Source organism: Nipponia nippon, unplaced genomic scaffold (assembly GCF_047370975.1).
Source record: "Nipponia nippon isolate SJK-2023a ecotype South Korea unplaced genomic scaffold, ASM4737097v1 scaffold_1, whole genome shotgun sequence".
Taxonomy (NCBI): Eukaryota; Metazoa; Chordata; class Aves; order Pelecaniformes; family Threskiornithidae; genus Nipponia; species Nipponia nippon.
The window spans coordinates 76,054,300-76,074,652 of NW_028262290.1; the positions used below are offsets into that span (position 1 = coordinate 76,054,300).

Here is a 20,353-nt window from a genome sequence, read left to right on the forward strand (position 1 = left end):
ACTGCAAGTAGCTTTTTTGCAGTTGAGTATACTCTGGCACTGCTGGTGCTTCATTGAATAGAAGTGAATGAGTGCAGTCTCCAAATTGTGTACTGCAAGCTGGATTGGCACAATTTTTATGTTCCAGTCAATCAAGAGTGTGTGTATATTGCTTTAGGTTTTTTGGGTTATCCTTTGCCCTTACTTCTTTAACATATCACTCTTGTATAAGACAAGATTTTCTGTTTGTCTCGAGAGCAACACGATATTTGCTGGAATTGCCTCCTTGCGTTGGGTTGATGTAGTCCAGGGCTCGCTTACATGGTTGAGTTACTCATGGCTTTAATGAGTTATTGCTTACCAGCTACGCTATGGTAACCCCTACATTGCTGTGCACGAGAGGTAAAATGGGTTTGCTTGTTTATTTTTACCACTTACTACTATTACTTACTCCTGTGCTGCATTTCAGCTGATTTGTGGTGTCTTTTATCTTAATTGTTTGAACAGTTGAATTCTTTAGAATAAGCCATGTTTGGGAATATCACCGCAAAATTCTTTGGAGGGTGAATTAATGTACTGTTGATGTTGGGGAATGAGTCTCGTCTCACAGCATGTAATTTTTTCAGAGGCTAAGTAGAAGGGCTTTCTTTTGAGTGTTCTAACCATGCAAACAAGAGGTATATTGAGAATAACCTGTGCACTTAAGTGTACCTCTTATGGTATCTCATCTTAGTGAGTAGCGTGCTATTTGAACTGAAATGTCTTAACTTGCCCTCCAGCTTCAACCGTTTATATGGTATTAGACAATGTAAATAAACGAGTGCTTATTCACTAACATGAATTATAGATAACTGTAAAAGGCTGTCAATGGATTTGCTTCAAAAACATGAACCTTGCTGTCTAAATAAAAGCTTTTGATAATCCTAGTTAATAACTCTTCAAAAAAAATCTTGTACTAAGAGAACAGCAAGTGACACATGTACACTTACTGTGTTAACTATTGGCATTAAGGCCTGTAAATCATCAAAATGAAAAACCTGTCTAATGTCCTTGTTCCACAATGATGTTTTTCTAAATCCAGGTGTCGTCATTTCAGCTGGGATAGAGTTAACCAGAGTTAACCTGAAACCAGGACACCAGAAAAAGTATTTTGACCCACCTGAAAACTTTGGAGGTCGGGAGAGACCTAGGGAGAAATGTGGATGGTATTGATAGATATCTGCCTATGGCTTTCTGTGCACGAGCATGGCTTTTAGTTTTGAGGTCAGTCTTACGGTCAGCGCTCTGTAAACAATACTGTGTTACAAAAACTAGCAGGTTTGGTGAGAAGCTTTACTGGGCCCCCTGCATAAATGTTAAAGAAGAAATCTTAGAGAAGTAAACTTCCTTGTAAAAAGCATCCAAGCAAGGAAAAATAGGCTGTGAATAGCTAGTGATTGATGAATGGATCATTTGGATGAAACAGACTTAAAATGCTTGAAAAACTAATCAGTGGGTCATGTGGTAAAAAGATTGCCTTTTGTTCTTTGTTTCTTTTTTTTATATGTCTTTGTCTTTTGCATCAGTCAGAAGGGGAGGAGAGGCTTCCGCGTGCTCTGGAAGATTCTCCTCCAAAAGGAAGGAGTGTTGCAGAGAAATGAGGGAACAGGAGGTGGGAACGGGGTATAGGGTTCTGTAGGATGCTACTCTGATTTGAGTGTCCCTCTGTCACACCTGTGTATATATGTTTAACTATTTGCTTTCCTAACTTTTGTTGTTAGGAGGCTGTAAAGGTTGAAGCTGTGAGGAGATGCGACCATCTTGTCACCTTAGTAAAGGGAAGCTGAGTGAGTCGGCTAAATCTTCCCAGTGTAATGCTTAGGGTTGTGCACATAGATTAACCTGTGGTTTCAACCAGAATCTGTAACGATCTGACTTTCTTCAACAAAAATGCATTGTACAGAGGCTGGTAAGCTTGCTCTGTTTGTATAGGAGTTAAGTAGAAAAATGTCTTGTGTGTAGTTTAGTCTCTGGGTTGGGGGTCTAGAGCCACTGGCTTTCAGATCCCACGCCGGTGCAGCGGGAAGGACCATTCACACCAGTGGCAGGTTGAAAGCATAGAGGCTCATTAGTGTGTTGGATGCAAAAAACAATGCTTTGGTAAGTATGCAACAAAACCAGACTTTAGTTGAGTCAGTACCACAAGGGGAAAGTAAAAGCCTTCTGGAAAATGCAACTTTATATTTTGTTTGGAGACTTACCCAAACGTTTATCTTTTGTGAGATGCCTGGAAAGCAGTAATTCACGTGGACGTGCAGCAGGAAAGGTTTGCCAGCTCCTAATGGCAGTAAACAAAGAAAATGAAAGTTCACAGGTTGCCTTGGCCAATGTAATCGTTTGCTGCCACTAGAAAGGGGTGATCCTGTTCCCTTCTCTTGCTCATGCTCTCCTGCCATTCACATTGTGCCAGCTGAGCTGCTTGTCAGATCTAAGTTTATTGCACTTGCTTCCTTAGCAGAAAACTAACCCTGGAAAACAAACGAATTAATTAACAAAACAGAAAATTACTTTTTTTTTTTTTGCGAGCTGAACTCATTAAGGACCATACATGGCACAAAAGGGGGAGAAGGAGGGAGTGCCATGAAGCTGCTGGGAGGAAGTGGAGGAAGAAAGCAGCAGAGCAAGGGCTGATGAAGAGAGTGGGATGTCTGTCCTGTTCTTGGCAGTAACAAGCTATTAAATCATCTTAACTGTTGTATAACTTCACTCTAAGTCTTCAGGTTGGATAATAAAAAGCCTAAAATAACAGAAGGAAATAATTATTTAGACTGCTTCCCAAAATTACAAAATTTTGGATTCTGTGTTATGAGAAATGTGACTAGATTGGGGGGGTGGGGGGGGGGAGGAAGGAAAGAAAATGACAACACGGAGGATAGAGGCAGTATTTTTCGGTTCTCCAGAAGCAAAGAATGTAGTGAGGAAGTAGATATACAAAATTAGAGACCATTAGTCACGGCATTTTTAGCTGAAGTTGTCCTTGGGCTGCCTCACTATGCATCTTTTGTCCCAGTCATGCATGCCCTATTTCTGCATATGGCTTGCTGATGGGATTGTATCCTGTATGCTACATAGTTCTTTATTTTGGTTTCTGTCTAATTAACATTTTATTTAGACTTGGGTACAGTCTGTTTAGTTGTCAAAGTTCCTGCTTCAAAGCTATGGATTTAGCTATTAGGAGGCAGAAGACGATTTTTGAGTGATCAAGGGAGATAGTGAAACTGCAGAGTTTCATAAATATTTCCAAACTTCACTATAGGTTTGTTTTTTGAACTGGAATACTTCCTTCAGGGACAAGGGGGAAAATCCTTACTTAAATGGGCAAGGTGCAAAGTAACTATTTTTTTCCGAGGACTTTTTATCCTTGCTGTCAGTGAAGCTGCCCTGTCAGGAGGTGAACACGAATTTACAGGCTACGAGTCTTGAGGGGCCTTTTCAGAATTTTAGGCAGCTTTGGGAAACCAAAAAATGCTGAACTGCATATATTTTATTTAATTTTATTTGGCAGGACTTAAAGTGGGATGGCATCAGCTCTTCTGTGCTGCTTCTGAAGTATGTATCTGTTTTGGCTTTCAAAAGCCTGAATTGCTGTTGCCAAGATTCTTCACTTTCTGGCAAAATTACAATGGCAAATGGCTTCCTTTACAAGGTGTAATATTTAGACTAACAGCTTTGCAATTAAGAATGGCAAAGAGAATTATATTCCCTTTTTTTATAAGACCAGATTTTTTAGTATGGAATCGTGGGAGTGTTTGGACGTAACTGAAGTGCTTTTGATTGATGATTTATATTTTGAACAGTGCTTTTCATTTTAGTGCGCAACACTCACTTGAAAATTTAGCTAGAACAATGCTTTGTTTTCAAAGATATGTTCAAAGTATTACTCTAGTTAGGCAGTTGCTCTATATCATAGACTTGCAAATGCCTTTTGGGTACGTATGTGTAGCAGAATGTGTGTGCACGTGCCAACTCGTGCAAGGCAAGTGGAAAGAAATGAGGAAATCTGCAAGTATTCTTCAATATTTTCTGATATTAATCTCAGTGGGCCATCAGGACGTTGGCGATAATGTCACGGAATCCTTTGTGGTTGGAGCGTTTGGGGAGGTGTTTTGGAGCGTCAGGCAAAATAACTTGTTTGAAGGGGAGTTGCCCAAGTGTTGGTTTTCAGTGTGAGAAAATTGGAGCTTTTGGGTGTGGGGAAGGATGTTCAGAGCTGTGAGAGAAGCAAGCATGTGTTTGGAGTGAGCAAAATGGAGAAGCGGAAAATAGAAAGATGAATCCAGTCCTCTGGTGTTGCTCCTTGCGCAGGATGCTGCCAGTAGTAATTTGAAGTCAGAGTCTTTCGGTTGCATTTGGTTGCCAGCCTGCACTAACGAACCTTTGAGTCCTGCTGATCAAATCATCACCTTGGGGGTGGAGGGCATCCTCAGTCTCTACCTGAAACCACCACCAAAAGAGAGGAAATGGCTTTAGGAATCCTTATACCTACTGATTGCTAAAGCTATGATGGAATCTGGTGGCAAATGCGTGTGCTGCCAAGGGTGCTTTAGGATCTAGTCTCCTTGCCCCAGCCGGCTACGGGATCTGGCAGCGCTTTCTTTCCAGCCCATGTGGTCAGGCTTCCTTCTTGTGAGAAGCTGTGTGGATCTTGTCTTTGCAGGGAAAAGCACATCTGGGTCCCACATTTTAAATGCAGCTGGGGACACTGTTAGCTGTCAGGTCTTTCAAATACAGAAAATTCACTGGCATGCCTCATGCTGCTCATATCCAAATCTTATTTCCATTGTAACTATGGCAATAGGAGTAGACTAGTAAGAAAATGTAAGCGTATGTGTCCTCTTGCCCTGTGTTGGTATGGAGGATTGCTAGATGCATCCATGTTATTAACTACCTTATCTTGAGGCCATCGGAAGAGATCTTGCAGATTGTTCTTTGTGTGGACCAGCAAGACAGGGTCTTTTTTCCCTGGCTCTTCAAGAGAGTGAAAGGATTTTAACCTCTATGTTAAACCTGAGGTCTTGGAGAAAGGTCTTCAGGTAGGTCAAAATTTAAGGCTATGCTGAAGCTTTTTTCCACTCCCTCTTCCATAGTAGCTCAGTTACAGAAAGCAGAATGTTACAGAAGACAAATAATGAAATACCCAGGACTTGAAAGGGAATAGTATTCAACAAATTTGTTAAGTTACCTTTCATAAAAGAGCATAACTCCAGTTTTCAAGAGCTTTCGAGCTTGTCTTGCAACTCTGCCAGGTTAAAAATCTTTCTTTCCCCCCCGCCCCGTTCCTAACTAATCTGCAAGTGATTGCGTTTTAAAAATTATTTTTCTCTTGAATTTAAAGACTTTGACAGATGGCACATGTAGAACCTGGAAAACTTCCTGAATTGGCAGAGTGACCATACCCCTGCCATCTTCCTACCGCAGTATCTGTAGGTGCGTAGGCTGTCTGTGCTTCCAGAGTGCTGGGTGAGATACTGTTTCCTCTGCTGGGAATATGCAGAGAGCAAGTGATAAATCAAAAAGCATACCTGGTGACAGGCTTAATTTGCCATTAATAGATAACTTAATCTACTGGTTAGGTGGGTAATTTGATCGTGACTAGAAACAGCTCATTCAGAGCAGCGGCAATCTCCAGGATGCGTACCCGCAGTGTTTTCCATGCGGGATGAATATCAATCTTTGTTTAGATGGTGTGAGTTGGTTTAACGCTTTTGAGAGACTGAAACGTCAAAGCTAAGCCTCACAATAGACTATTCTTTAGGCTACAGAACATCATACCAAAACTGAATCTTATGACCTTTGAAACTTGGTTTATCGTGACTGTCCTTCTTTCAGGGACTCTGTCCAAGGAAGACCTTTTAAGCCAATAGAAGCACGTGAAGTCGCTTGGTTTTGAATGTGCACAGGCTGTCTGGCTCGATGCTGCACAGCAGTTGTTCTCGCCACTGAATGTCCTGAGTTTTGTAACAGTGATTGACTACACAGCTTGTTCTCTATTTACAGTCCTTTGGAGTTTCCCTCCCCCATCTAAGGCGTTTTAGGAAAAGGGCAGTAACTTGTCACTTACATATGTCTTTGCGATTTGTGCTGTTCACCTTGCAAGGAAAGTACATGTAAGTCTGTATGCAGTTACGGTCTCTGAAGAGAACTGACACGCTAAAAATCATGTTTAAAGACAATAGCAAAGAAAAAGTTGATTTATGTTTCTTTTTAAATCCTAATTTTTATCTGATGAACACATGAACGGGTTTAGAGTTCTGTCCCTATAAAATTTATTACTTGATGATGTGGTACAACAGGACCTTAGATCTTAAAGGTGAGTGTCCTGGTCCAATTTCGGGCTCGGGGAAGGTTTGTAATGATCCCAAGAGTGAGATTAAGACACAAACGAGGTCAAATGTCGCCACCTTTGGTCACTTTATTGAATGTGTATAAGTGGAAAAAGAGTGATAGGAAAGGCAGGAAATATTAGGAGGAAACTGAGCAAGCGTTCGATAAGCAGAGGATAGTCACCACCAGGGATCCAGCGGCGTCCCGTTGGTCCGTAGTCGCATCTTCGGTGGTGGGTGCACACACACACCCCCCGCAGTTCGGCTTCACGCGCCTTTCATAGAGGGTCGTTAGGGGGTGGGGGTGGGGGAGTTCTGGTACCGACAGTCGGTACCTGGGCTCTGGCACATTTGCCACGTGCTCACCGTCCGGCACACGCGTGCACCTTTAATACGCTGTCCATGTGTTTTGAGTCTTGTCTTTCACGCAACCCCCTGCCACGTGACAAGTGGCCGGCCAGGTCCGGACGTCTCTGCCACCGCTCTGCCGGTGTCCGACAGGTATCAGAACCTCCCGCCACCCCCGCCGGCTCACACAGGCTTGGCCAAGCAAGCTTTGAGACAGTCATCCAACAGTCCAGTCTCTCACAGTGAGCAAAGGCTTTTTGTATTCCTAGGGTAGGACTGCTTTGATAAACCGCTTTTAGACAGACAAAAGAGATGCAATCTTAAATCAGTGTTAATGTTTGACTGACTAGGAATGATATCATCTAGAGATTATTGCTTTCCTCTGTTTCTGTGGTGTTAACAAATGAATACTCAAGAATGTAGCAGTGAAGCAAATGGGTCTTGATAAATTATGCAGTCTTGACTCCAACTATTGTTTGAGGTAATTGATGATCTTCCATTGGCGTAACGGGGCTGTGGCATAAACTGCAGCATGCCCTAGAGTAGACAAATTGGTCTGGTATTGTTTAGGAACATATTTAATCTATCTTGCTATAAGTGAATTGGTGCCTTTTGGTAAAACATCAAGAGAAAGACCAGTATTTTGATATTCAGTCCTAAATAACCTACAGTTAATTTTACAGCAGTTGTGCCTTTTCCTGTTCTCTAAATACTGAAACGATAATAAACATAAAACTGTTGCAATGCAAGGCTGAATTCTTTTCCCTTATTCTTTTACCTAAACTTTCTTTAATTTGTAGGTTTACAGGCTAATACTATGGTTCTCTTTGTTGATGCATTGTACCAACTTCAAAACATCTGCTCCAGTGGCTTGGCTAATTTCACTTCAGATGTACTTATAGAAAACTGTACTCGCCAAAGTGAAAAGCTGCTTTTTTTTTTTTTTTTTGCATACATCACCCAAGATAAAAGGGATTTCCATAAATCTGTTTGTAATTCTCCTAGAACAAACCGGGCAAATGAGGCAAATCTTGCCCTGAAAATTAAATCTTCAGATCCCTCTTAAAAACTGACTGCAAACTTTTAGGTGTGGAGTGGGAGTTAGATGGCTGTAGATCACTGTTTATTTGTTTAAAGACCAGCAACACAAGTTGGATATCATAGAATCGTTTAGGTTGGAAGAGACCTTTAAGATCATCGAGTCCAACCATTAACCGGGCACTGCCAAGTCCAGCACTAAGTCATGTCCCTAAGCACCACGTCTACCTGTCTTTTTAATACCTCCAGGGATGGGGATTCCACCACTTCCCTGGGCAGCCTGTTCCAGTGCCTGACTACCCTTTTGGTGAAGAAGTTTTTTCCTAATATCCAACCTAAACTTCCCTGGTGCAGCTTGAGGCCATTTCCTCTTGTCCTATTGCTTGTTACTAGGGAGAAGAGACCAACCCCGACCTTGCTACAACCTCCTTTCAGGTAATTGTAGAGAGCAATAAGGTCTCCCCTCAGCCTCCTCTTCTCCAGGCTAAACAACCCCAGCTCCCTCAGCCTCTCCTCATCAGACTTGTGCTCTAGACCCTTCACCAGCTTTGTTGCCCTTCTTTGGACACGCTCCAGCACCTCGATGTCCTTGTAGTGAGGGGCCCAAAACTGAACACAGGATTCAAGGTGTGGCCTCACCAGTGCCAAGTACAGGGGGATGACCACTTCCCTGGTCCTGCTGGCCACACTATGTCTGATCAGGCCTACAGAGTTAGATGTTTGAGGTGGTCTTTTTTTTTTTTTCCCCATCCCCGTGTCTCCCTCTGTAACGTGAATCCTGTAAGATTTTGGTTTTAAACTTAAGTAAATGCTATTGAAAACAGTATCCAGAATAAACAATTTGATTTATGCATATTGGGTTAAATAGATTTTCAAACTTGGTGTTGCCAAAACAAGTTTCCTCCCAAGGTAATTGCCTATATGAGTTGACCCCAGAAAGTTACTACCTCAGGAAAACTGCAGAGGCCCAGTAGCTCCTTCCTGGAAAGAAGCTCCCAGGAGTTCGCCTGCCTTTCTGGTAGAGGAAGAGGCTACCATACCTCAGCTAAACTTACTCTGGAACTAGATAAAATAAAGTTTCCTTGATGAGTGCATGGTTTGCATGGACCATAGGCTACAAGTCCTCTGGGACCAGTTTTCCCAAGATGTCTTTTACCCTTGTCCATGACTTAACTGTCCCATAAATCTTGCTGGGAGCTTTGGTTTGGTGACAGTTCATGCCTGCTGGAGAGCATTGGGTAGCCTGTTTAAAACTCAGGCTTTTGTTTTGAATACATAATTGGTAATTAACAGTGAACAAGACAGGATCTTGCTTGTGGTAGGAGTAAAAGTTCTGGCTCTGCTTTGCAGACTGCTCTCTCTCTCCCCCACTCACCCTTTTTTTTCATCTGCTCAGAGGTGGCATCACTTGTCTTACACTGCAGGAGTGTCTCCAGCTGAATGCCACTGGTTGGGAGAAACGCTGGGACTAGCAAATAGTGCTTTATATATTTATATGCTTTTGTTTTCCTTTGTTAGGAAGCAGCAGTTAAAATCACTTTCTTGATATTGGCTTAATACTGCCTTCTCTTTTGCACTTTTTGTTCTTTAGCCATATGCACCTCTAAATATGTTTGCAGTAGATTTCTTTTCAGGCTTGATCTTGGATCATGGAAGTGATGCTTCTGTGAAAGGAACACTACTCACCTTGCAAAGTTGCTACTAATAATCACTCAGAAGAGGAAATGCAAGACTTGAGTGCAGATTTGCATGGGACGCCCTATTTGATATATTGCATGAGAATAAAGCTGTGAGAGAAGGGGCAGGTGGGAAAGGGTAAAGGGAAGAAGTGGTTGTGTAACTAGGTGTCGAAGGCTGATGCTGCATAATGATCTCGATGATCTTACGGTCTTTTCCAACCTAAATGATTCTATGATAAGTGGCTGTCATCTTATTTAACTCCCGGATTTCAGTGTTTTCTCTCCACAATTGAAAACATAGCCTCAGTTGGTGAGAGCCAGTCTTCAAATGGTTAGAGTCTAGGTGTGAAGAGAGGCTTTCTTTTTTGCCTGGACTGTGGAAATAAAGGAGGAGCCATCCAGCCTGAGAATAGTTATGTTGGGCTTTTGAATGAAATACCAGGTTGAACGTGGTTTCTAGGCTGCAGACAACAAATGTGCAGATTTGCTACTCCAAGTTGATGCAAATCCTCATGTTGCTCTTCTCTGTCTTCCTCTCTAACTGTTTTCAATAATAAGTTGATGAAATGTCTTCGGTATGGTTTCTGACAGTTTGTTTGTACTCTGCAGGTCCTGTGAAGCAGTAGATGTAATTTGAAGAAAATTTGAAGGAACAAATGGCTTTAGCTGGCTGCCCAGACTCCTTTTTACATCTTCCTTATCGGATAGTAAGTTATGAAACTGCATGTTCCTGTCAGCTTGTAGCATCATATTGCTGTGTGCCAGTGATTGATTGTGCATTCAGACTTTTCATCAAACTGCTAATAGCTGTCTGGCAATTCTCTGGGTTTTGCTAATGTTTGGGAACAGAGCCTCTGTTACCATCCCATATTCAAGGCCTGCTGCTGAAAAAATTGGGTCACTAATATATACTGATTAAGATCTGATACCTGTCCTCAAAATAGCCAGTTCGTATTTGGGAGAAGGCACTTGTTTCCAAAATAAATGGCAAGCTACAATACCAGTGAAATGTCTTGCACCAAAAAGTATCAATGTTTTCCTGAATGCTGTATTTGTAGGAACAAAGGCAGAGATTTTTACACTTGGTTAGATCCTATGTTTGTTGAGTCATATACTGTATCTAAGCAGCCAATATGGCATATTACAAAGAATATATTAAAAAAAACCCTCAGCTCAATTCAAAGGTGCTAGGCAAAAATGCACTTAGAAGTTCTCATATTTTTTTTCCAGGCAGTTGTGGCTGGCATAATGCATGCTTTGTATTTTTTATGGAACTGCAAATTTGTTGTTTGGGACATGACCTGTTTTTTGCCCTTTTTTCTCTTTGTTTTCAGAGTGTGCTTACTACCCTAAGGATTCAGTTATGATTTTGGGCCCTGCAGATACAGAAATGATTAAACAGAATATCATATGACATTGAAACCTTTTTCTCCCAAGAGAAACATTGCTAGTAGTGATTACTACAGTCATGCTAGTCATTTGAAAGAAAATCAAAAACCAAACAAAACCAGCAACAACAAAAATCCCCAACAAACCCCTATAGGATTTATATACATCTGTTTTGTAATATGCCAACTTACACTTTTTACCCCCAACAGGAAACTTCAAATTAGTTAAAAGACTAATGTTAGTATATGCTGAGTTGTCAGTTGAATGTACCTGAATGCTTTTCCTGGTAACAGGAAAAACATAACGGTTCCTTTATAACTGCTTTTGCAGTTATAAAAATAGAATGGACTTTGAGAAATCGGATGTCCTGAAAATCTGTTACTATACTTGGATCTATGATTTTAAAAGAATATGTGAATAGATGTGCCCGGACTTCATAATTGTGATGCACTGTGAAATTATGCTTCCAATTCATTTAGAGCATCATCTGAGTCATGATGCAAAGCTGAGGGAGAGGAGAGCTATGTAAAAGAAACTTGACATTGTAGGCAGACATTTTTGAGCTGCAAATTCTTTACTGGATGTCAGACTTTCTCATGAAAATAGTCTTTAGTGGTTCATAAGCAGTGAGAATGTGAATTTTCCTTGGTACTTCCCCTTACTTTTACAAACCCTGTAGATAATCTGCTTTAGTGTGGGGCAGTCAACAGACTAGAAGTGTCAAAGCAACATGGGTGGCTTAAGACAGTGGGGAAGTGACTCCCTGTTAATGAATGATTTTTGGTCATAGCTTACTGTGTGTTAAGTATCCTAAGTGCTTGTAACCAGTTTAGAGACTAGCTTGGGAAGCCCATTCACAACTATTGTGCCTTCTGTCAGAAGTGAAGTTCGCATTAAAAAAACCCTGAACATCTGTTTTTCCACCCCTACTAAATCTGACTTACAAGCTTTCATCAACTTGTCTTTCAAATTTGGCTACAGTGCCAGTATTGTGTTGGTAAAGAACTAAAAGAAGGTTAAACTAAATATGCTCTAGATTAGAGTGTGAAGAAGTACTCTATTTTTTTCAGTACATTTTCTGACTTAATATGAATGGAAGGCTATGGAGAACCTTCCTCCAGAGTCCCTAAGGTTGGGACCTTAACGCTGTAACTTCAATGTTAGAATAAATTGATGCGTTGGGGTTCGGGATTATGTTCATAGCAGTCAGCAAGACAAATGAGAACCTGGATAAGTGAATATGCACTACAGAATGTCCTTTAGGATGCTTTCTTGCCAATCCCCCTCTACCCTTCCTTTTTTCTGTTTTTGGGGAGACAGGCAAGGTATATATCTCTGACTTCTTTACTGGGCTCTTTGTTTGCAAAGTTTGCTGCTTTCAGAAGCTTTCGGGTCTTGTTTGAGAGTCCTTTTTTTTTTAAACTTTCTCAGGAGTTAGCACATAAACCAGTCACACTGAGTGCATTCTCCGAGAAACAATCTCTAGCTTTGTGGAAAAAATCAATACTACCTTTTAGTGGCTTTCAGGAGCCCTTTCCAAATTCTCGAACTCTTCAATAAAAATCTAGCAGTGAGAATTGGCAGTGTTTGTCTTCTGTTCCTGGAAATTCAGAACATAGTCCCAGAATTTCTCAGAAAAAAATGGGATGATTTACTGTGTTTCCGTTCTTTTGCAATCTGTAGTCACAACAGTATTTATGCGCAGTGACTTGAACTCTTGGGGAAGATTTAGTTCTTTAACCCTTTGATGCGTGAATTGTACAAGTCTCAATGACATAAATGAAAAAAGGATGTGGTTTTTTTTTTTTCCTCCATTTCTGACGATAAAATTCTGGGCATGCGGGAATGTTCTGTTCATCTTCTATTTTCTGCCTCCTGTTTATTTTTTCATAACCAAGACACAGGCATGACTTTATTAATAATTAATAGAGTTTGTTTTCAGAAAATTGAATTCTTATTAGAGAAAGGACTTGTTCACATCATACTCGTCGTCTAACTTGGCATAAAATGCACTACAAGCACTTGGTCACAAAATAGGGAGAAAATGGAAATTGCTTTCTCCTATGTGTACAGAGCTGTGGATTTCAGGATTGCTAATAGTTCTCCTGACCAGATAAGAGAGCAGAATATTGCATATCATACTCGAGAAGCTTTGTGCACTTCAAGAGTAGGGAAGTAAATACCTATGAGAATTAATCAGTTAGAGGCCATCTACTGTAGTAAAAGCCGCCTTTAATGGTGTCAGATTTGTGGATGTGAAGATGATGTACTGCTGTTACTACAACAGTCGCATTTCTTTGCCTTCAGCTGGAGGAGAGCTAGGCACAGGTTCTCCAGGTTTTAGTATGGCATCTTTGATCCTTGTTTTCCATAAAATGATGCAGCAAGTTAGAAGACCTGTTTGGAGGTTGTCTGATCCAAGTCCATGTCACATTGAGGTTATACTTGTTTTCCTAGGGTGCTTAGTCTTGGTGAGTGTGGTTTTTGGGAGACTTGCTTTTTACATTTTCAGGGGTTGTTTGCTTTGATTGGGTGGCTAGAGAGGGTTTCTGTTTTAGCAGGAAAAAACCCAAAGATGCTTATATCTCTAATTCAGAGTTACCTTGGTGGATGCCATAATCTCATCCTATGAAATCCAGATGCCTTCTATGTGACTTAGTCTTATCTCTGCCACTTTGGAATTGAGCAGTCTGATACAGGCATACATGCTGCTGTCTGTGTTTGCATGAATAAGGTGTCTTTTGTCCTAAAAAACACGACATGAAAAAAAATCGATTGCAGAATTTGTGTCCAAGTAGACTGAAAACCTGTGTGGGAAGAGCTGTCAAGACCTATGTTTTGGCACTCATTGTCTGCCTGACACTGTTTGAAAATCTTCATTCACTTAGCTATTGACAGTTGTTTATCGAGACTATGGAGATCTTTCTTGTGATTTGTGGTGGGTTGACCTTGGCTGGATGCCAGGTGCCCACTAAAGCTGTTCTATCACTCCCCTCCTCAGCTGGACAGGGGAGAGAAAATATAACGAAAGGCTCGTGGGTCAAGATGAGGGCAGGGAGAGATCACTCACCCATTACGGTCATGGACAAAACAGACTCGACTCAGGGAAATTGATTTTAATTGGTAATAAATTAAATTAGGGTAATGAGAAATAAAACTAAATCTTAAAACACCTTCCCCCCACCCCTCCCTTCTTCCCAAGCTCAACTTCACTCCCGATTTCTCTACCTCCTCCCCCTGCAGCGGCACAAGGGGACAGGGAATGGGGGTTGCAGTCAGTTCATCATGTGCTGTCTCTGCCGCTCCTTCCTCCTCAGGGGGAGGACCCCTCACACTCTTCACCTGCTCCAGCGTGGGGTCCCTCCCACAGCAGACAGTCCTCCATGAACTTCTCCAATGTGAGTCCTTCCCATGGGCCGCAGTTCTTCACAAACTGCTCCAGCATGGGTCCTCCACAGGGTGCAGTCCTTCAGGAACAGACTGCTCCAGCGTGGGTCCCCCATGGGGTCACAAGCCCTGCCAGCAAACCTGCTCCAGTGTGGGCTCCTCTCCCCATGGGACCACAGCTCCTGCCAAGAGCCTGCTCCAGTGTGGGCTTCCCATGGGGTCACAGCGTCCTTTGGGCATCCACCTGCTCTAGCATGGGTTCCTCCAGGGGCTGCAGGTGGATATCTGCTCCACCGTGGACCTCCATGGGCTGCAGGGGGACAGCCTGCCTCACCTTGGTCTTCACCAGGGGCTACAGGGGAATCTCTGCTCCAGTGCCTGGAGCACCTCCTCCCTCTCCTTCTTCACTGGCCTTGGTGTCTGCAGTTGTTCCTCTCACATATTCTTACTCCTCACTTTGGCTGCTGTTATTCCACAGAAAGTTTTTTTTCCCCTTCTTAAATACGTTATCCCAGAGGTGCTACCACCATCGCTGATGGGCTCGGCCTTGGCCAGCAGCACGTCCGTCTTGGAGCCAGCTGGCATTGGCTCTATCAGACACAGGGGAATCTTCTAGCAACTTCTCACAGAAGCCACCCCTGTAGCCCCCCTGCTACCAAAACCTTGCCACGCAAACCCAATACACAATTTTTAAGATTCAAAATAAACAGTGGCTTAATTTATTCTCATTAGGCTTAAATGTACAAAGATGCTGCTTGTATAGAATTTGGCCCAGAGTTTGGGTTTTTCATGCGAACAGGGCAATATGGAAGGACCAGAGTGCACAAGCAGGCTTTCAAAGTCCTTGGGCATAGCTGAGTGAAAAAACACCAGAGGCATTATTGCATTGCGTCATTCTTCTACATATTGTATGAGGAAACGAAGCTGAAATGTTGCTACTGCCAATGCAGGAAGTCATCAGATTTGTGAAATATGGTGTCAGTCAACAGATATTTTGTTGATGATGCTCTTGTTTTAACAGTTTACATCTATGTGGTGGAGAGGGTTGATGGACTGCAGCAGACATAAAGTACAAAGCAGTGAGAACATTAGTGAATGTTTTTACAAGATATGTTGCCTCCAATATGAAGTTATGAAATCTGTCTCCCTCAGTGCAGGCTGCAAATGTTTTTTACAGATAGAGTTGATCCTGCTTAGTAGTTTTTGTTAAAGAGCAACTGGAGCTGGATTTCTAGCCTCTGTCTGTTTTTCTTGGAAAAACAGAAATATCTGTTTAAAAAATTGTCCCAAAAGCAGTTGTTTTCACTAACATTGAAGTAAAAGTGTGGTGCTTACCTCTTAAAGAGGCCATTGGAAATGCACTTGCCCCCACTATCGCCTGTCATCAGAATATTGTATATGAAGCAAAATAATGCCAAAGTAATTTGTATCTCACACTAAGCTTTTATATAATTGATTACAGTTTCCCTTCTTACAAGAAATACCTATCAATTACTTTTTTGCTGTACCAGTTTACTTTTCTACAATTTCAATTCAAAGTATGTACTTAACTGTTTGCACTTCTACTTTTGTATTCTAATTTACACAGAAGTTGGTTGGCATGAAGTCTTTTTGGAAGGTGAATGTGAGCAAGAAATTTCAAGTGGCTAGGTTCACATTTTTTTCAATTATATAAGATTTTTCAACCCTCTGAAAAAAAAGACTCAAAGCACTCTAATGGTCAATCACACCATTTACTACTTACATTACTACTAACAGTGGTCAGGAAACAATGTAGATGTAGCAAATCAAGTGAGAAAATTACAAGTAAAGAAGCTTAATTTTGCATTTTCCTGTTAATGGTTTCATGCTTATGCTTGAACAGTAGACTGAACCTATCTTTTAATCTTATGTCATTATATACAAATAGTGTCTTAAATTTGTCCCTTGATTTAGTTCTACTTTTCATACACGTTTAAAGCTACAGTTTACTACTTTTTTGTTACTTAAGGCTGAGGGTGGATCTTATGAATGTATCTAAATACCTGAAAAGAGGGTGCAAAGAGGACAGAGCCAGGCTCTTTTCAGTGGTGCCCAGTGGCAGGACAAGAGGCAATGGGCATAAACTGAAACACAGGAGGTTCCCTCTAAACATTGGGCAACACTCTTTCACCGCCAGGGTGACCGAGCGCTGGCACAGGTTGCCCAGTTAGGTGGTGGAATCTCTGTCCTTGGAGATACTCCAAGGGTGTCTGGGCATGGACCCAGGCAACAGGCTGTAGGTGGCCCCGCTTGAGCGGGGCGGTGGACCAGATGACCTCCAGAGGTCCCTTCCAACTTGAGTCGTTCAGTGATCCTGTGAAAATCAAAAGCAGTGGATCTCTTTAGGTTCTGACTTGTGTGCAACTTCTAAGATGCCACTTCCAGATTGTAAAAACACCCACGTTGATAAAAACAGGCTGTTTTCTGGTGTTTTCTCACAAAACTTCATGAGACCATTCTGAAGTTATGGTTAACAATCAGTTTAGCAGACTATAGCACCAAACTAAATCCTGTATATTTTTTTCTTATGAATGGGATCTTTTCCAAATGAGTAAATATTTAACAAGCTGTTTACCAACTGGTTATTTTGGAGAACTACCAGTATGAGTGTTTTCATGTTAGTAACAGCTCTCACTTAACAGAAGAGAGAAGTTGATATACCAGTCTTAAGACAGCTTCATACTTCAAATGTCTGTGTAAATATAAAAGAAAGCTGAAAGATAAGAGAATGGAAGTTGTTTTTGTTTTGTTTTGTTTTTTTTTTTAAATTGGCTTTGTTATAGTCAATTGGAATTACGTTAGTGATAGTTTAGGGGTGTGTGTTTTTGATGAATCTTCCTCCTACAGATGTTCTGTACTCTCCATATGAGTAACCACTGGGGAAGATTATTTTGTTTTTTGAGAGGAAGATAAGATTGCTGTGCATTTGGAGCTGTCACTTTTCAAGAAAGTGCTGTGGCTCAGATAGTTCTTAGTGTTGCTGTCCATGCCAGTTGGCTCAGGCAGGCCTTTTCTATCCTTGGAAAAGACTGGAGATATAATGTTGTCTTATACTTAAGTATTTCCAAGAAATATATTTAGATACAGACCTTGCTAAAAGTTATGCCCAGTAGGTTTTCTTGCCTTAAACAGTCTAAAGGGAGACTGTTTGATCAAAGGAAGGACAGTATTTCATAAGCACTTACGATTTCTTTTTTTTTAAGTTAGAAAAGGAAGGGGAGGGAAAAAAAACCCAACCAACCACCCCACAACCAAAACCCTGCATGAAGTTGTTTAAGTGTGATCACCTCTAAGAGGAGAATTTTTCTGTTTCTAAAAGGAAACTGTGGGTGCAGTTTCCAAACTTTATTGTTAACATGATGTCTCATGGCAGGGATCATTTTGTTTCTACACTTGCAGACCATCTGGTCATAATGCTGCAGCTGAGTCCTGAACTGAAGCTGTTGATTCGAACAAGAACAGATAGCCTAAACTCACCATGGCTTTGGTGGTGGATGTGCCAATTGCTTTGTAAAGCTAGGGATGAATGTATCAAGTCCACCTAGCACTAGCTATGACTGAAAAGGATCTTCACCTGCTTCTTTTGCATCCTCTAAGAATTCTATTTTTGGTTTCTAATATAATGCAGTCTGAAATACTCTTTTAAAAGTTCTCCCTAGGTTCCCACAAAACTCTGCCACTTTTCAGGTGTATCTTTCATTCCTAGCGATGCAGGTATATTCCCTTGGTGGAGATGTGGGATGGAGAGTGTGGCATAGAACTTTGTTCTTGAAGGATTTTCTTGAAGGATTCTTCCAGACTTTGTTCTCGAAGGATTGGCTTTGCTTTTTCAGGATGGAAGTTTACTAAATTGATCAGCTTTCAGGAATCCTTCATGTAGAAAGGGCCAGATTATTGGTATTAATGGCCTTTTATGCTAGATGGTATTGATATTTTAATCTGAGGCATTTAGATACAGTGTTTTTCTTTCTGGTTTTGAAAGAACAACAAGCAATCAAAGGTAGAACACAAATGACCAGCAAAGCTCTCAGGCTTTACTGCTATTTTAAGATAGCTTTGGCTTGCGTACTGGTAAGATCAGTGCGCATATTTGAAATTCTAGCCTCTACAACGAAAAGACAAGCCCTCGGAAACAGCCAGTGGTTTTGGAGTATGCTTGTCCTTTGCAAGCTGAATGTTAAACAATGACTTAAGACTCCACTACACGCTGGCTGTAGCTCTTGATGTCTTACACACTGGCTCCATTTTTTGACATAATTTTGGCAAGTGGGGGAACCTGGCAATCCTTCATGCTAGAGGCCTTAGCTCTAATAAAGCGCTTTAGTTATTAGCACAAGTAAATAGTTGTCCATTTGTGCTTCATTAATGCATATTAGTCATACAGTAAATACTGTCATGCTGGCAAGTTCCCCAGAATACTGAATACTTCTGCACAGTTCAGGAGGGGGTTTCTGACAAAGTGGTGTTGGCACCTTTCTTGAAGAAGTTCTTGAAGCTATTAGTGTAGAAGAGTGACAGACGCATTATTTCAGCTCACGTGGGTTTTTGTAAAACTGATACTTCAGTGGAGGCAAAGAAGTATTTTTGATGAATTTTATGCCGTTGCAGTAGGTCCTTCTCAAGTTTGCAGTTAACTTTTCTACAGTCTTCAGCTATATCTGAGGCAGATTGCTTTGGGCTGTGGGGAGTACAAATGAGGTGCCTACTTTTCTAATGAAAATAGATATTCTAAAATCCCATAACATTGTCCAATATTGTAAAATTTTAACTATATATTTGAAGAACCTAGCATCTGCAACAGTAGAGGAAATCAAAAGGCAGCACAACGATCCATGATCTGTGTGTTTTGGCATCTAGAAAGATAAGACCTTTAATACAAATGGTATAAAATTGTGAGCTGAAATGTCAGGTATGACTTGTTCTTTGAAACAGCCAGCATAGATTTACCAATTGCCTTTTTTTGTCCTTCATGTGCCTGGCAATGACTTCTAGGAGGACATGCTCCATAACCTTGCCAGAAACTGGGCAAGGCTGACCAGCTTCTGGTTCCTCATATCCTCACCCTTCCCCATTTTGAAGATGAATGTGATTTTTTGCCTCTGCAGTCATCAGGATCCTCCTCTGATCAGTGACTTATTTTTTGAAGATAAGAGGGAGTAGCCTCACAGTGGTATTGGTCAGCTCCCTTAGCACCTTGTAGCACATCCCATCTGGTCCCAGGGACTTGGGCCAGTTAGCTTGTGTGATCCATAACCTTCCTTTGCTGTGAGTAATGGTTCAGTCCCCCAGATGCTGACACTGTGCTCAAAGAACTAGGAGATGTGAGGATGAACTTTACTAGGAAAAAGTGAGGCAAAGAAATCCTTGATCTTTTCTGTCCTTAGCTGCTGGGTCCTGTGCACAACTGAGCACTAACCAGACTAACATTAGCCATACTTTTGCCCTTGCTTACCTGTAGAAGCATTCCTTGTTTTTTCTTGGCATCCTTTGCTTGCGCCAGCTCTTCTGCCTGGGCAGTATCTCCATATTCTTTCTGCATAACCTCTTCCTGCTCTGACCTTCTTTGCATTTCAGCATTTGAGCTGAGGCAGGAGTTGCCTGTCCATTCACCCTGGCTTTCTGCCATTCCCCTGTGACTTTTTTTGTGTGCCAAAATGGACGATTCTTGAGCTTTGAGGAGGCTGTCCTGGGAGATCAGCTTGTTGTCGTGGGCCCCTTGATCCTTCAGAGCAGTCTCCCACGGGAACCTGGCAAGCAGATCCTCGAGCAAGCCAAAAATCTGCTTTCCCGCAGTCCAGGACTGTAATACTGCTAGTATTCTTACTCCCTTTGCTTACTCTTGTTACCTTCATCTCAGCATGGCATCAAGCAGCCATCAACCTCTACCTCCCCAACTTCTCTGTCCATGAGCTGGCTTTGCTAGGTTGTCAGTCAGAGGGCTTCCCTGGTTGGCTCACTGATCACTTGTGATGTGAACTTATCTTCAACCCACTCCAGAAATCTTTGTAGTGTCTAGTGCTGGCTGCAGCTGGAACTGCGCTGTTTGCTTGTGAGTGGGTCAGAAATGTGATTTAGCTGATTTGTCTCCAGTTTCTCCCCATCTCATGCACCTGGCTGCAAAAATGGACTTGTTTGGCCTTAGGCAAGGCA

The 20,353-nt window shown here is 41.6% G+C and overlaps 1 protein-coding gene across 5 annotated transcripts in view; it reads left to right on the top strand.

Moving 5' to 3' along the window:
• GRB10 (growth factor receptor bound protein 10) overlaps positions 1-20,353 on the top strand; it is a 148,388-nt gene that overhangs the window by 27,306 nt on the left and 100,729 nt on the right. For all 5 annotated transcript variants that reach the window (XM_087760071.1, XM_087760077.1, XM_087760055.1 and 2 more), the window contains one exon: positions 10,016-10,113. In XM_087760071.1, the coding sequence (XP_087616197.1) occupies positions 10,063-10,113 (51 nt within the window). In that variant the 5' untranslated portion in view covers positions 10,016-10,062. The remainder of the gene's footprint in view (positions 1-10,015; positions 10,114-20,353) is intronic.